This window comes from Pimephales promelas, chromosome 14, assembly GCF_988280905.1.
Source record: "Pimephales promelas chromosome 14, fPimPro1.hap1.1, whole genome shotgun sequence".
Classification (NCBI taxonomy): domain Eukaryota; kingdom Metazoa; phylum Chordata; class Actinopteri; order Cypriniformes; family Leuciscidae; genus Pimephales; species Pimephales promelas.
In genome coordinates, this window is record NC_142782.1 from 29,137,248 (window position 1) to 29,155,908 (window position 18,661).

An 18,661-nucleotide genomic window follows, 5' to 3' on the forward strand; every position below is an offset into this window, starting at 1 on the left:
TTACCGTTTTCGAATGTATTCAGCCAATATATATATATATATATATATATATATATATATATATATATATATATATATATAGAAGAATATCAGTAACCAGACAGTTTCTGGTCTCATTGACTTCCTAGTATATTTTTTCTACTATGGAAGTCAATGAGACCAGAAACTGTCTGGTTACTGATATTCTTCTAAATATCAGAAAATCAGCTGAATGGATTGGAAAACGGTAAAACTCAACTGTTTAACTCCTGGAAGAGTGGTAAAATGAGCCTATATAAAAAAAAGTGGAGTATCCCTTTAATGGAGTAGTGGTGTAGCTTATAGAAATTATGCTACTCCTTTATAATATTATTGCTATAATAATAATCATTATTGCTATTATTTATCATTAAGAATTATAATAAGTATTATTGTGTAGCCTTATATACATTAAATGAGGCAAAGGACGCTTTGCAAAGCATAATGAACAAAACAGAGAATGGTACCGTACGTCACGTCACTCTTGAATTATTGCTTACATATTCTCTCGCTCTCTTTCTATTTCTCTCTCTCTGTCTTTTTATGGCTCTAGATTTTATGACGTGAATACAGTAGCTACGTCCGAATCCAACGTGCCATTTATAATTAACAAACATGGGTGAACAGTAAAAACGTGTCCACCACATTGGAACCGCAGGTAGTTTTTCAGATGGGGACTTTCCATTTTGACGGATGTGACGGTGAACTGAGGCCAAGTTCTGAGAAAAAGAGAGGTTGTATCTCACATCTAGTGAACTGCCTACCTACCTAGCTAGCCAGCACTTTTCGGACAGGTCTCTTTCTTTTACTGTCTATGGTCTCGATCGATGCAGAGTTCTGTTCATTCGGAGATTTAGATTCAGTCCGATTCGTGAACGCACAGACTGGTTTTGAAAATCGGTTCAGTTGATTCATTGCAAATTTCACTTTCATTCACTTTCAGTTCGTGAATAAATATGACTTCAGCCTTTTTAGCTTCTCTATCCCACAGGTTATATTTAGCCTATGTGTAAAAAAAAAAAAAAAACTATTTAACTCAAAAATATCAACGTGTTCACTTTTTGAACAGAACGCGCGTTGTAAATGAACTCTCTGTAGGCGGGGTCAAGAAAACAAGTGAGCTTAACCTAGACAGCACTTCTGCATTTGGTTTTAGTATGCACACTAGGCTTTTAGGAGACAGCCAGTGTTTGTGTTTACATGCGGTTTTATCACTTTTACTCATAATTTAGCTATAAGTCCACACTCTTTTTCTTTGTCTTCTTATTTTGTAGCCTTTTCAGTTTATTATCAGCAAAATCCGATAACAATGTGGGCGGAAAAACAGCGCAATAATATTTCCGGGTGTTTGGAAGTGGGGAACCCCATGGTGTTTTTCTACCGTGGGTACATAACTAAAACGTCAAAACCATATCAATGCTATCATAACGTGCTGTTGGCACAGACATTTCATTGAAAAGCTCAATGGCTTCTGGATTAGCAGCTTCAGACCCGTCGTTAAACGGGATTTCGTCCACACCTGGTGAGAACGAGTACCCGTCGGGTTTTCCTCAGAGCATCTGCGACGAGGTCCCCAAAGAGAAGTACTTGTGCAGCAACTGTAATAATGTCTTGAATAAAGCGCGTCAAACGGTGTGTGGTCACCGCTACTGCCTCGCCTGCGTCAACTGGCTGGTCAGGTAAGAGAATCGTTCAAGCAGAAAAGCGAGAGTTTCATGACGACACACTGTCACACACAAGACATGGCTCGCATGGCCACCGGTTTCATTTTCGGTTTTGAAAGTAATTGTATGTTATGGTAATAATTATGGCTTATAATCAATCACTGGCGACGACTAACTTTCCAAAAGGGTATAATTAATACCTTTAGAAAATATGTGCCTTGCCATATAGTCTATGTTTGTGAAAAATTCAGAACTGTGATGGTTGGGTTTAGGGGTAGGGTTAGCGTAAGCCAGGGGATAGAATATACAGTTTGTACAGCTTAAAAAAATAATTATTTCTTTGGAAAAATATGTGTGAGACATAAAGAACTTAGCTATTTTATAAAGTGATAAAATAAACTGTAAATTGCTTGGATGAGTGTGCTAAATGACTTAAATGTAGCCTAAATGTCATTAATAGATGCTTCAATTTCATACAGAAACAACAAGGACCTTGTGTGCACAAAGTGTAAAGAAGAAGATCCCAGTGTTGAGAGTGACACTAGTGAACTACTGACTCTTGACCAAGTAAGCCAACATTTTTAATCTATATATGTCTGTCTGTCTGTCTATCTATAGTCTTAGGTGATTTATGTCTTCACACAAATGTAATAGCGAATGTGTTTACGTTCACATTTCTAATGAAAGCTACAAGTGGTGTTAGTTAGACAATGGAAGAATCATGACTCATTTTTTGGAAAGTTATCATAATTTCCCCTCTGCAGTTCTTCAATGATGCGGCTATCAATAAAGAAATTTTGGATCTGAAAGTTCATTGTGCTAACCAAGGCTGCCCCTGGAGAAGCACCCTGAAGAACTTTGAGGTACTTTTCTGTTTTTGTTATAGAAATTCAGTTCATTTATCTCGCTATGATACTAATTCATGATAAAGATTATAGAAACTCTTATTGTACATATGCATGCACTGAGTTGGTCGTATATGAATCTTTAATGCACTTTACAGTCTGTAATCAGGTCAACGATCAAGGCTTTATTCAATTTATGAGATTTTCTTCTAAACGATGTATTAATTTATAACATATGAAATGCTTTTTTGAGCTTCTCAGGTCCTGATGTGATCTGATCATGCTTCTAAAGGAACTTCCCGAGCCGTCTAGCGCTTTCCACTGCACTTTAGATTAGAACATCGAGTTAATTTATGTAAGACCAGAGATCAAGGCTGTTCACGGGCTGGTACACATTCATGTAAAATTTGCAAAGATGCCAGGAACACTGTAATGCTCTTAAATGGCTTTTACACTTGGCTGAGTCAAAATCAATGTAGATTATGGGGCTTTTATTGATCACATTAGCGACTTCTGATATCACATTAAATCATAGCAACTTGTTGAAACCAAGCATGCCGTACAAGCCCTGAAAAGTGAAGCCAAAACGATCGGCCCCCGGTGGCTGGTCCTAGTATAGGTCGTAAACCCCACCTCCCCATGTTATTCAACAAGCTGATGTAATTTCCAGTGTTTGTTTTTAAAAATAAGTTTGTTTTTAATTAGTTATTTGATGCGGTGGTGGTGACATCATGATTGACAGCTGTGATTGACTGGTTCTCTGAGCAAAGTAATCACTTAAGCAAAACTTTTTCGGGATCTTCGAAGGACTGAGGAGATTGGAGCTTTAATATCTAAATTTCTATAATTAAAAAAAAAGTGATGGAGCTTTTGCTTGCTAATGATTCCGCAAGAATGAGGGCGGGGCCTTGATTTTGCTCACAACTGTGCAGGTCTGGTCCCGACATCGCTACTGCGCAGACTCAAGTTCCAAGATGTCAGCGCCATATTGGGACACTCGCGGCTTCGCTTCTGACCAATGGAAAAGAGCGAAGGGTGTCTTCCATCTTTTTTTACAGTCTATGGTTGAAACTAGTTGGCAGGCAGTCATACTTTGTTACAACCACAAGATGCTATTTTTCTGGAATCCTAGCATGGTAGCTTTGTGGTCATTTCATAACATGAACCAGCCATTAAGTCATTAATCATATACACTGATCTAAAAGATTATTAGGAACACCATACTAATACTGTGTTTGACCCCCTTTCGCCCCCAGAACTGCCTTACTTCTACGTGGCATTGATTCAACAAGGTGCTGAAAGCATTCTTTAGAAATGTTGGCCCATATTGATAGGATAGCATCTTGCAGTTGATGGAGATTTGTGGGATGCACATCCAGGACACGAAGCTCCCGTTCCAGCACATCCCAAAGATGCTCTATTGGGTTGAGATCTGGTGACTGTGGGGGCCATTTTAGTACAGTGAACTCATTGTCATGTTTAAGAAACCAATTTGAAATGATTCAAGCTTTATGACATGGTGCATTATCCTGCTGGAAGTAGCCATCAGAGGACATGGTGAACATTAAGGGATGGACATGGTCTGAAACAATGCTCAGGTTGGCCGTGGCATTTAAACAATGCCCAATTGGCACTAAGGGGCCTAAAGTGTGCCAAGAAAACATCCCCGACACCATTACACCACCACCACCAGCCTGCACAGTGGTAACAAGGCATGATGGATCCATGTTCTCATTCTGTTTACGCCAAATTCTGACTCTACCATCTGAATGTCTCAACAGAAATCAGACCAGGCAACATTTATCCAGTCTGCAACTGTCCAATTTTGGGGAGCTCTTTCAAATTGTAGCCTCTTTTTCCTATTTGTAGTGGAGATGAGTGGTACCCGGTGGGGTCTTCTGCTGTTGTAGCCCATCCGCCTCAAGGTTGTGCGTGTTGTGGCTTCACAAATGCTTTGCGGTATACCTCGGTTGTAACGAGTGGTTATTTCTGTCAAAGATCCTCTTCTATCAGCTTGAATCAGTCGGCCCATTCTCCTCTGACCTCTAGCATCAACAAGGCATTTTCGCCCACAGGACTGCCGCATACTGGATGTTTTTCCCTTTTCACACCATTCTTTGTAAACCCTAGAAATGGTTGTGTGTGGAAATCCTAGTAACTGAGCAGATTGTGAAATACTCGGACCGGCCCGTCTGGCACCAACAACCATGCCGCACTCAAAATTGCTTAAATCACCTTTCTTTCCCATTCTGACATTCAGTTTGGAGTTCAGGAGATTGTCTTGACCAGGACCACCCCCCTAAATGCATTGAAGCAACTGCCATGTGATTGGTTGATTAGATAATTGCATTAATGAGAAATTGAACAGGTGTTTCTAATAATCCTTTAGGTGAGTGTACAGTAGCTGTTATGCAGATGTTGTCCAGTATAGTGAATCAATCCTCAGTCTGATAGAATAATAATAAACTCATACTTTAGGTTTTGAAAAGCCTCGTGTGCAACTTTTAGAGGTCAGTGTTTTGTCGTGTAGAGACCTGTAGAAATTTCAATGACTTCAACCGTCATAGCTGCCTAATGGAAGCCTTTTGTGTTTCTACCTTTTTTTTGTACTCAAGAGATTCTGAAAGCCTTTTGAGAATATCATTGTTCACAAGCTCCCTATTAGAATAGAAACATGTAGGTTTTGCTTTTTAGAGGTTATGGTTGTAGAGGTTCATTAAGTGTATGGGAATAAAGTAGCGTAATCTAATTTGTAGTAATCATAATTGCTTATTGGAATAGTTCTCTAAAATATGAAAATTCTGCCATTTACTCCCCCTCTGTACGCTGTTATTATGTTTTCTGCAGTAGAAAATAAACTTGGATGTTTTGAAGAATCTTCAAGCTTTTTTTCATTTAGCGACAAGTTGTTGTAACCACCAAGCTGTAAAACTGGCAAAAACGCCATTACTGAAACATAAAAAATAACATATGCAAGGCTAAAGACGAACAATAACTGTGTGGGGAACAGACCAAAAATTATTCACTAAAATTTAAATGGCATGTTTCTCAGAGTGGTGCTTTTACGGTTTTATTGTGTGTGTGTGTTTTATAGAAATATTCTTTATGAACTGTCATTGTATTCAAAAGAGCAGCATGACGATTTTTGGATGAATAATTTTCAAAGAAAAAAGCATATATGTTCACAATAAATTCAATAAATGTTCACATTTTAGTTGAATTATCTCTTTAAAATGCTCAATTACTCTTTTAACAGGACCATCAGAGTCAATGTGAGTATGCTCTGATCCCTTGCAATATTGGCTGTGGCATAATGGTGCAGAGGAAGACACTGGCCACGCATCTGGAGAGGGGCTGTCCCAACAATAAGACAACATGTTCCTCTTGTGCTGGTGTCCTGACACCGAGGGAACTCCAGGTAAGCTTAGAAAATGATCATTGGGACTGTATACATTCCAAAAATATTGATCAAGTTTATCTACAGTGAAAATTTGTTATATATGTGTTTATATTCTTAGAATAAGATAATTGTATTATATTAAGAATTAAGGCAATAGTTTTTATTTTACTGCTTTATTGTTTTAAGCATCAACCTTGCTACAATTGGTTAGATTTATGCCTAAAATTAGATGGAAAAAAGTTCCTAAAATAACATAGTGATTTGAAAAAATTTGAGAAATTTGAAACAAATATATGTTTCAGTGCTTTTCTCAGGGTAACGCAAAACTTTTGCGAGAAAATGTGAAGTTTCTCAGGGGAATTCAAGTTTCGCAAACAAATGCAATGTTTCTCAGGGTAATGCAAACATTTAGCGAACGAACGCAATGTTTGCAAATGTTTTGAAATATTTGCAAATGTTGAGAATGCAATTGTTTTGAAATGCAAATGTAGAGAATGCAAATGTTTTGATTTTGAACCATTTTTTTCCACCACCTTGCCACTTTAGGGGATGTGTAAAAAAGTTTTGCAAGCTAACACAAAGTTTCTCAGGGAATGCAACATTTTTTCAAACTAACACAAACTCGGTGAAACGCAAAAGGTTTGCAAGTGACTGCAAACATTTTGAAATATATATATTTTTTGTCCCATCTCATATTTTTAGTGGATTTAGTGGATCCGTGAAAAAAAGTTTTGCAAGCCAACACAAATTTTCTCAGGGCTGCACAAATGGTTTTCGGGCGAATGCAAAGTTTATTAGGGAATGCAAAAGTTTTGTGAGTGAATTCAAAAGTTTTGAAATATATTTTTTATTTTTTATTTTTATTTCCATGTCCCTTCAAGAGCTTTGTAAAATCTTGTTTTAACAATACTTGGATATTTAATTAGGGGGAAAAAAAAAAAAATATATATATATATATATATATATAATATATATTTACACATAAAGAAAATATTTGATATAGAGTCTCCACTTTTTGCATTACTTAAACCTACTGAAATATACAGTATATATTTGTGGAAATAATATGTATGACTCATAGGCGATTTTGTGCAAGAAGGCCCAAAGTACAAGATATTCTTCCTCGTCCATTGTTGCTAGAGTGGTTTTGAGACAGCGTGCCCTTGCTTGAAGCCCCATGGCTCGGTTTTAAGCCACAGACTGAGTCTCCAGTGTTTACTGCTGTCCCATATTACTGTGGGGGGGTTTTCTATTTCTATTTTGCCCATCGGAACCTGCTCTCAGGGACAGATTAAAGGAATAAAAAGGAGAGGGAAAAAAGCAGAAAGCCAGTGAATTTAGACATAAAGCTTCAAGCGCAACACATTAGTCAAGATATCTTCAAATGCAATGTGTTTCTCGCCTCAAATTAAGATAAAGTCTTTATAAGATGTTTTGGAAAGTTTGTGGGACTTGTTTGTGAACTTTCGTCACTGTAGCTAGTGAAAGTGACTTTCCTAATTTCTTCACAGAAGCATGTATGTCCCAGTTCAAGCGATAAGAAGGCGACTAAGGCGGATAAACGGCAAAAGGTATAGAACAGCTGGCTTTGGTGGATATCTGAATATTGTGAAATTGCATGTACAATTCTAAAATATATTTCTGTTTTCTTTTGTAGAATAATCACTCGGGCAGCTCGAAAAAGAAAGAGCCATGCATTTTCTCAGAAGTTGGTTGTTCTTTTAAGGTTGGTCTTTTAATAACAGTTCCTGTTTATAAGATGCTCAAAATGATGAAAATTGTCCAAATGTGGTCTATGGACCCCCAGGGGCCAAGGGGGTTCTATGAGGTCCACAAAGAGCTTGAGTGAATTTTTTTTTTTTATAATTTATTATTATTTTTATTTTGCCCAAAAAAAAAAATGTTCAGTTGGGTTGTAAGGCTATTTGGAACAATAATTATTGTGAAAAGTACTTTTTAAAATACATTTTTAATTGACCCTCTAATATGAGCAAAAATAGAGAAAACTAATATTTTGCATAAATATTAGTATCAGAATATATAATATAATATCAGGATATGCTGTAAATGTACAGTAAGTGGATTATTATATTAGGGGATTCAATCATGGAAGTAAAAAATTTGAAAAGTATTTTTTTTTTTGAATGAGTTTTGTTAAATTTATGTTAAAAAAAAATGACCATGGTGTAACAAACAATAAATACATCTAAATTAATATATGCTTTGAAAACAGGCCTATTCTCTAAAAACAATTTAACTGTCAATTTTGCTTCCCGACGAAAATCTTTTTTTATGATTATATTTTTTATATATTAGTGTTTGTGTGTGGAGGAAGTATATAGTGGTGGAATGATTCAATGTTTTGCTGAAACGCTTTATTGCAGGGATATGCAGACAAAGTAAAAGAACATGAGTCTTGCAGCCATGTGGGCCATCTACAGCTCCTCTTGGATGTGACCAGGGCTCTTCAGCGTACCTTGAGTTCCCCAGCTGAGCGTGGCCAACGCGAAATCCTTGATTTTCTTCAGCCTGAACATTGTGCATCCCTCGCTTCTCTGAGTGAGGGTGAGATTGAGACCGACGGAGGAGATCCAGGAGTGAGTGATAAGGCCTTCAGCCTCCACGATGATCAGGTTGAACTCGCTGTTGGCCAGCAACTGGACGCCATACAGCAGAGAGTGCAGGTTATGGAGAACATCATCTCAGTTTTGAACAGGGAGGTGGAGAAGACGCAGCTCAGCGTTGTTGCACTGGAGAGGGACAATGCCAACAATCAGCAGATCATTGAGCACTTGGAAAACAAAGTAAGTATTTAAAAAGTTATTTTTCATGACACTGATTGTATAGACATTTTTACCTTTAAACGGACTTAAATGGTTCTAAATGGTTTTGTAAACAGAGGTCAGTTTTAAAATGCCATTAGGTTTTTATCATGAGGCGTTTAAAGAAGAAAACAGATTTTCAACTTCTGAGGAACTTTTAGAGATTGTATGACAAAATACAGGAATCCATGAGACAAGAATCTGCATTACTAGACCTTTTTCTACAATTTATCAAAACCATTTAACAACCTTACAATAGCATAGTAGGCCTACTATTGTTCATTCACAAAGGCTGCGATTCAGTTAAATAAATGCATGCCCTGCAGGTTTAATATAAATGCGGTTTAATAATTCACAACATGCGTATAGGTTATGTGCGTCCCAGAGCGGCTCTGTTCACAGTAAATGCTGCTCCACATGAACTGTTATCATTTATATGCGCTCAAACACCATCTCTGCATATGCTGTGAGTTTGGCTTGCCTATAACGTTCATCTGCGAACACAATGTGTGCCATTTCATCAGATTTGTAAGGTAAATCATTTATAAACCTACCCCAACATTCTCTAAATATGCAAACTGTTCATTACAATTTCAAGTGGCGCTGACGTCCACATATTCTTGTTCTAGAAATTACAGTGGCGGTAAAGAAGTAAATAAAAATTAAAGATTAGTGAACATTTTTTATGCGATTAAGTGAACAATTGAATCCGTCCTTGCTTAATAAAAGTATTAATTTCTTTCAAAATAAAACTAACTGTAGTATATTTCTTAAAACTAGGTTCAGCATTATCAAAATAATTCATAAAATGTCATACATCACCACAAAAAATCTAAATTTGATAATGAAATATAGTAAGCAGCATAAACAAATTGCCCTTGACATAATGACAACTAATGTTTCTGGAAATTCCTCATATGATTACATCTGTATTTTATTTTAATTTGATCTAAATTAAAAATCAAATTACAATTCTGCATCCTGCCAGGAATTCAATTCACTTCTGAAAGGTGCACAACCCCGATATCACACTATTTCCATCCTGGATTATCAAAATCAAAGCACTTCATTTCCACTGTTTGTAAATAGCAACAACAGATTGCATTTAATGTGTCCTGCAGTTAACTAGGCATTGATCTCACGCTGTGAATCTGCAATATGGTCGGAGCTAATGAATGTGTCTGTGTTACAAAAGAGAAAAAAAAAATACTATATAGGAATCTTTGGAAAACATTTGTTTCCTGTAATGTGTTTTTATTTGTAGCCTCTGGGTCGCATAATTCGTGGTTTAAATAAGAAGTCACATAAAACTAACAAAGGTATTCGTTTGGGGGGTCTGAATGATAATGTATTTGTCCCTATGCTCATAACAAATGATTATGGCTGTGTTCTGCCTGTCGACCTGGAGGGGTTATTCAACACGCAGGAGCTGCAATGACACTCCTGAAGTGCTGAAAATGAAGAGATAAGTTGAAGTATGGATGAGAGGGGAATGAGTGGTAGAAAATAGATTTGTGTGACAGTTCTCCAAGTGCTGTTGAGAAAAAAAAAAAAACGAATGTGTCTAATAGGATGCAGCTATCTCGTTCTGGTTCTATATTTCGAAGTGTCTCGCACAAGTCACCTGACCTTAACCAGCTCTGAAGGTCCATTATGATACATTAATTTTATGCTTTTTCAGTGAACCAATCTGTACCTTTGTGCGATTCATCTTTGATAATGGTTTTCCATCACGTTTTAGGTAGCCGAGCTGCTGCAGAGGCTGGTCAGGAAAGACATTCACATCAGTTCATTGCAGCAGTGTATCAGCGCCCAGCAGGACGTCTCGTATGATGGCACCTTCCTCTGGCGGTTGTGTGATGTCAGCCAGAGTCAGAGAGAGGCTGCCAGCGGCGTGAAGATCAGTCAGTACTCGCCAGGTACCAAAGCACATATCTCCTGCACTGCTCTTAATGGGAGAGTTCATCCAAAAATAAACATCGTCTTTGTTGACAGATACGTACTGTATGTCTTGCTTTCTTCTGTGGAACACACAAAAGAAGAAAACATTATTACATTAAAGAAGAAAACATTAATACATTTTGATTCAAAGATATATATATATACACACACACATACTGTATACACATTGCTTTGAATCAAAATAAACTTGATTTGGGAAATCTGTATTAATTTATATAAGTATATATTTATATATAATACTAAATATATATTATTTATATAAAATATACAAAATAAACAAAATTATATATATATATATATATATATATATATGAAGAGCTCTTTTCCAAAACGCAGAACCCTTTCACTGCTCCATCAACGTTTCATGCCAAATCGCTATATTTCCTTGTTTAAAATGTACTGCAAGATACAGTTTCTTTCCAAATCACGATAAGCGCCAGCCCTGTTTTTAGCCTAAATGCTATAAATCCTCAAATTCAATGAGCGCTCTACACAACCCAGCACTGCGGCACTCTGAACAGAGGTTTCTGTAGCCTAGTTCTCAGGCCTGTGTGAGGCAAGCGTCGCGGTGTTTCGGTTCATATATGAGACGCGCTCCGGTTCACCTGCGTGCCTCTGTGTCCTGATTATATTATCTGATATTTACTTCTAATGTATTAATCCAGTCAATTTGTCGATGAAACATTTATTAAAATGAAGATACAATTTATATGAAACGAAATTTACAAGCTTTCTACAAAACAAAACTTGATAAGTGGTCAAAATCATGTCTGACGCACTCCAAATATTTTCCGATATTGGGCAGCTTTTGAATTTTGATCCTATCTTACTCATCTCATGCGGTTCCCTTTTCATAGCCTACTCAACATAGATGAAATAATAAAAATAAGTAATGTAATATTATTAAACACAAATGTGAAACGTAGCCTATGTTTATTTTATGTTTTTTTTTTTTTTTTTACTTATATTTAAGCGTCATGCTGCTCCGTTTTGCTCACATGTTATGTAGCCTGTGTGTGTGTGCATGTGCTGGAGGGGTGCCCATCCCTTTTTTGAATATCGTTATCATAAATTGATTATTTTTAATAATTCGTTTTTTTCATGCATATGTTGAAATTGGTACTATTTGTTTGAGTTTTGACACTTTACTAAAATGACTTTACTAAAAATGATACAAAAAAATGGATGGATTTATAGCGTTTTGGAAAAAAATAAAATTAACTTTTAAATTATCATTAACAATATTGTTGTTTGATTTAATAATTATTGTTCAAAATGTTCAGACTGAACCAATAAAACATTTAAACAGGATAATTTGAATATTCACAAAATGTGTGGGTCTAGGTAAAAAATGTAGTTTTCCTGAAAACTATTGAAATGGATTTATAGCGTTTTGGAAAAGAGCTCTTCATATATATATCATTTTGTATACATTTCTATATATAATATAAATAATATATATATAAAATATATTTCTTCTTTTGTGTGTTCTTTTAGATAAATATTATATATTTAATATTATGTATATATATTACTAAATCCATATTATTTATATATATATATATATATATATATATATATATATATACTATATACAAAAGGGCTGGGCAATGATTAATCACGATTAATCACATTCAAAATAAAAGTTTGTGTTTATGTAAACACAAACTTTTATTTTGGATACGATTAATCGCGATTAATTGTTGCCCAGCCCTAATACAAATATATCCAAATATATATATATACATACACATCTTTTAAATTATTTTTTATACAGTTTTATATATTATATCAATAATATTGTGTACACCGGTATATATAATGCATTTATATATAATGCGCATATATATACTGTATATATATATATATATATATATATATATAATTTCTTTCTTTCAGTAACCACTCACCATTCAGAGTTCTTTAAGCGATATGTACATAATACTGAGCCAAATGGTAATTCCTGAGTTAGTGAGTTTTTAAATGATTCATCAAAAGAAATGGCTCAAAATAATTTGTTTATGAATCTTACTACACTGGTAGCGCTGTATGTTTTTGGTTTAATTAAAGTAATGATTTGTTCAGAGATTAGGGTGACACTATTCTTGTATATAATGAAGGTAGATGGTGACTGTGGGTTTGGGTTGTCCATATGAGCTCTGCATCATATTCCAAATCATCTGATAGATCGCGTAAGGAGCAGGCCTGCATCTACATTGGGACTGAGAAAGATCTTCCCCTGGGCCTTATTTTCCCAAGCATGTTCCATTTGCAGTTTCAGTTGACATAATCAATATATATTATTGACAATCACAGGCTCCCTCACTTCTGTGCTGAAGCAAAACAGTTTGGCCAGCACTGAATACTTTTAATGCATCAGACTGGACTCATCAGGAGAGCTGCGTTGAATGAATGTTAGTTGTTATTGTGTATTGAGGTAGAATCGATGCTCATTCTTTAGACCAGTGCTAAAAATTAAATTGGTACCTGGGAAAGGCAAAGCAAAAAAAAAAACAAACAAACAAATGTGGAGCAGTTATAAAGACTGAAATGGGGTTGTTTGCCCAATGGGCATGTGTCTGTGTGAACACAACTGTAATAGACAGGAAGTCTGAGAAAGAGAAAGACTGAAAGAGAACAACTGAAGGTAATTTAATTGACTTGTTTTCTTTCACGTCATTACAGAATAGGATATCAGAATAACTGCTCCGCCAATACAACAGTCAGCAAAAGGAAGCCACTCGTTTGATTTTTGAGATGAAGAAAGCTCTCTGGTTATCTGCTGCTATTTTTAAGAGTTTTAACTAAAGCCCATCACGCTGCACATAAAAATGACAGTGCTTTGTTTTTCAGCTTTCTACACTGCCAGGTATGGATTTAAAGTGTGCATGCGCCTCTATTTGAACGGAGATGGGGTTGGAAAGGGAACGCACATCTCTCTTTTCTTTGTTATAATGAAAGGAGAATATGACCCCATTCTCTCATGGCCGTTCAGACACAAGGTAAACCGCTATAATCAAGCTGTCAATCAATGAATTAATCAATCGCTTAATGCACTTATGTGTTGTTTTTGCTGAATTCATACAATATTATGCTCATTGCTGGTTAGTTCGATCACAAGAATCACAAGTTTATAAGAATGAATCCAAATTGAACCAGTCCCTGCATTAATCTTAATAGCTGGCTTTTTATTATTTTTTTAGTACAAAAACAAAACTACCAAAAAATATTCCCTAGATTATCTTTTAGATTACAAAAGCTTTTTTTATCTAGATCCAAACGCAGCATTGTTATTGTTAGCTAAAATTAAACTATTAAACGTTGTTTTTGTTCATTGAAACAGTAGACTTAGAAATAAAATAAGTGTAAGTTAAAATACTAAAATTGCTAAAACGGAAATAAAAATATGACAATCACACAAAAAAACGGAAAATATAAAAATTAAAGATTATTCATAAATACTATAATAGTATATTATTACAAAATGTAAAGTTCAGGGAAGGAGGCAGGAACTAGAGTAGGGCTGGGTACCAATTTCGGTACTTTCAAGTATCGAGTATTGAAACATGTCTTGTTTTTCGGTACCCAAGTGGTTAATCTCGTCAACGTCAGTGAAACAATAAGCATGCAGCTTGATTAGCTGTGACAGAAAAAACTAGTTTACAAGGCTGCCCAGAGACGTAGCTCGTCGCACGCGAGGCTGTAGTGTGAGTGTGCTTCAAACACTCTATGGCGTGTGCGTGTAAGCGTCCCAAACCAGATAGATAGAAAATATGTGGAAATGATCTAAAGTGTACCTATGTGCCAGACTCGATGCCAGAAGCACGCGATGCAATATTTTCGACAAGATAATTGCCTTTAAAAGTCTGATAATCACACAGACACTAGAGAGTAGAAAGTTTAACTAACGTTATGCATTTTCGATTGCAAGAACTGGAGCGCGTCACAAATAAAACCGATACCCAGCGCTACTAGTGAGTGATTAATGTAAAGTTTAATCATTAAATAAACATCAAACGCTGCATGCATAATAAAACACAACATGAAGACCAGGCCAGGTCCTCTCTCATCTTGCACTGTCGTCACTCCTGCTTTTATCCTTCCTTGAGACCGGTGTGGCGCAGGTGATGCCCATTAGCGTTCCGTTCCCACGGCTCTCGGCCCCGCCCTGCTTGCCACATACAGTACTGTGCAAAAGTCTGAGGAACGTTAGTATTTTCACCCCCCAAAAATGTTTTTAAGCCAGTTATTCGCATCTTTTGCTGTAGTGTGTCAGTAGGAAATATCAGTTTGCATTTCCAAACATTCCTTTTGTCATTAATTGTAATAATCCAGTGTGATTTCTGTATGCACAAGGAGTCGGACAACAGACAAATCCACACGGAGATCTGATCTCACCATCATCCGCTGTCTGGGATTACATAAAGAAACAGAAGAAATTGAGACAGACTAAATCCAGAAGTACTGTGGCTACATCTCTAAAATCCATTTCTTCATGTAATCCCAGATGGACTCGATGATGGGGAGATAGATCAGATCTCAGATACCAGCTGCCATCAGACTCCTTGTGCAAACAAAAATCTTACTGGATTATTACAATAAATGGCAAAAGGAATGTTTGGATATGTAAACTGATATTTCCAACTGACACACAACAACCATGTTTTTCTGGTGAAAATCCTAACGTGTCTTAGACTTTTGTGCAAATACATAGTATACTGTATATATAGTGAATGCTAAAATAACTGTCCATAAACCAAACAAATCTATTAAAATACTGTCCTCCTTCTGTTTTGTAGTGATTGTAATTGTAAAATGAGCATCATTATGAACACTGTGAGCACTGAAGTGCATTAATGTCTCATGTGTGCATGTTTAGTACACCGAACTGCCATTCTGGTTTATAGGTAATACTTGTTGGGTCAAATTATTATTGTAATTTTACCAGTTTGACAGCACATTGTAGGATAAATTGCTTTTTCTGCTATTGAATGATGGGCCAGTTCAAAATTTCACATTGAAGATACAATTTTTAATGGCCTGAAATTTCTTAAAGGGTAAGAGAGAGTGGAAAGGGCTCATGAAAAACTAAATTAAACTGTTTATGGTGCAAAAAACGTTAGTAAGTGCACTTCAGGACAAAAATGAAATAATAAATGGATGATATGACCCCTTTAATAGTGGCTTCTGCTTTGGTTCCTCAATCATGTGGCATCAGCATTTTCCATGACCTTCCACTGACTTCTCCTGCATACTGGCAGGTAACGTTCTTTTTCATAGACCAAAACCAGAGGGAGCACGTCATCGACGCTTTCCGTCCCGACCTCTCCTCTGCCTCTTTCCACCGGCCCGTCTCAGAGATGAATGTGGCCAGCGGGTGCCCCCTCTTCTTTCCTCTGGGGAAATTGAGGTCGCCTAAGCACGCCTACTGCAAGGATGACACGATCTATATCAAGTGTGTGGTGGACATCTCCTCCTGAACCATGAAGGCTTGAAAAGAAAGACCTTGGGGATCTCAGAGAGGATTTGGATCAAATGAATATGGAGTGCAGAGAAATGACAAACCTAGAAATATTCATGAACTCGGTTGCATTTTGGTACATGGATAAAAGATTAGTTTAAAATCTTTAAAAAAAATACATTCTTTTTTGTGTTATTTTGTATATTTTTATTTTTTTTAATTTATTATGGAGCGAAATCTTGATTTTGATTATCATATTGACATGTGTTATTGCATATGTTGTAAAAAAGTAAAATTTGTTTATCTTGTTTTTGTGTTTCATTTTTCGAATTAGGAAGACAACGTTGTCAAAATTATACCGTTCACACGGATATTCAAAAACGCTGTAGTGTTCATGCCAGGCTAGTAGTTAGCGATGTCACTTTGTAAAGAAACTCTATGCGCATTTAGACTGAACATGTAATTTGCATGCGTGAGACGTCACTGTTTTCACAATTCACGTTTTTGTAGGTTGTATGGAGATGATAACAGTATTGTTTTTAAAAACCTGCACTTTGAAACCCGTTTTCAGAACCCGAAACGCATAAAATGTGTTCCATTTTTAGTTCCATTTTAGTTTAGTGTTGTGTAAGCGGCCCTTATGATAGAATGAATTACTTGGTGTTTTATCTGCATGCATGCAAAATTTCATACAATCAATATTATTGGCATTTAACATTTAATTATTATTAGATACTATTATTAGTTTTAATTTTTATATTTTCTGTTTTCATTCTAATTTTAGGGGGCGTTTACAACACTGTTTTCAACTAAAACTGGAATTTTTTTATATGATTTGGCCAAACACAACAACAGGTGTTTGTGGGCTTGAAAATGCAAACTTTTGAAAACGGGTTTCAAAGTGCAAGAATTATAGCGATATAACAATAACCATAATGATTACAGTGTCCACACCAACTTACAATATCGTTGTGTTTATTCTAAGCACGCACTGCTGTTAGTGCCCATCTCGTTAAAGCAGGATTGATTCTGATTGACTGTCAATGTTTTTATCATTCATCAGTTGGAGAAAAAAAAAATGATGTAAGTGATTCCGACAATATATTTTCTCTGTGCCTTTATCGTTATAGTTGTGGTCTGGACTCTGCTATTCTATATTTAGATCAATTTAAATAACTTTATCGTTATAGTTATTTATTGTCTGTGTAAACTACAAAACGGGAATATTACATGTTCAGTCTATAGTAGATTTTTCTTGGATCTGTGTGAACGGGATCGCATGGACAACACTGCTGTCTGATTTGTTTTTTTAAATTTGAATATATATATATATATATATATATATATATTTTGTACATATTTATTCCAGTTTTAGCTATTTTACTGCATCAAGTCAAAATGTATTGGCAAACTAACTGAAATTTGTCCCTCTAGCGGTTAAAAACATCACTGCATGCACATTTTGCACATGCACAAGAACTTATGTCACTTCACACCATATATGCATTAAAGTAGTTGGAGCCACTTTTCTCTATTTACCAAAATTTAAACACGTATAATAGGGTTACCATAGTGAATCAGGGTTAGTATCAGATTAGCACATGAATAGACATGAATTTTACATTTATTTAGTATTTTATTTTCAATGTATTTTTTCTCACCAAATGCAGTGGCTGTACTGTGCAAAATCACCCCGTTTACTTGAAAGATTCTATAAAATATTTGTTGCTGTAGCAAATTTTTTTTTTCTTTCTTGTTATGTTTCATGTTAACACTTACAGGAATGTGTGCAAAAAAATCAACCTCGCCCTGCTGGTAAGCACTTTTTAAAAGTCCTGAAAGTAGCTATTAGAACTCAACTTTGGAGAGAAACTATAAACACAATCAATTGTTCACAAAATCAAAGAAAAGAACAGGTGGTTTCTCAAAGTGATTACTGCACTTGAGAAGGGTTCGACACATGTACAAATCAACACTGCATCAAAAAACTCTCTCTTGGTATTCAGCAGTCCCCGAGATAGCATTCTTAGTTTTGCTTTGCGACAAAAAAAAAAAAAAAAGTCATTCAGTCAGCTCACCGTGACCCTGTGATGTCTGCCTGAATCACAATGTCCAAATTTCACAGAAATCTAAGAATATACTTATGCCAGCAAATACAAGCCATGTGTTAAAAATGTAACTGCAGTGTGACAGTTGCACTTGCACTGCCAGCAAACCTTTATACTAATGCCAAGGGCATTTATGCTGACACTCTCTGACACATCTCTCACATCCACTCGTCAAAATAAAACTATTACACGTTATAATAACTTCTATAGATTACATTAACAAACATATCATGCTCAAAATGTCAATTATGCAGATTCATCTGTCTGTATAACTTTGCATGAACCTATATAACAACTAATGTAAATCTAAAATAAAAATACATGAAATCTATCTATAACTTCACGTAACTATAATTTACTATCATCTATCTTTCCATCTAT

At 35.8% G+C, this 18,661-nt stretch overlaps 1 protein-coding gene across 1 annotated transcript; it reads left to right on the forward strand.

The window, feature by feature from the left end:
* Positions 1 to 680: 680 nt before the first annotated feature.
* traf1 (TNF receptor-associated factor 1) lies at positions 681 to 16,480 on the forward strand. Its single transcript, XM_039664622.2, has 10 exons — positions 681 to 1,697; positions 2,162 to 2,249; positions 2,447 to 2,545; positions 5,784 to 5,945; positions 7,439 to 7,498; positions 7,585 to 7,653; positions 8,312 to 8,731; positions 10,491 to 10,668; positions 13,565 to 13,713; positions 15,973 to 16,480. Exons 1-10 carry the CDS (start codon positions 1,483 to 1,485, stop codon positions 16,189 to 16,191), a joined length of 1,659 nt encoding a protein of 552 aa, XP_039520556.2. The 5' UTR covers positions 681 to 1,482; the 3' UTR covers positions 16,192 to 16,480.
* The last annotated feature ends 2,181 nt before the right edge of the window (positions 16,481 to 18,661 follow it).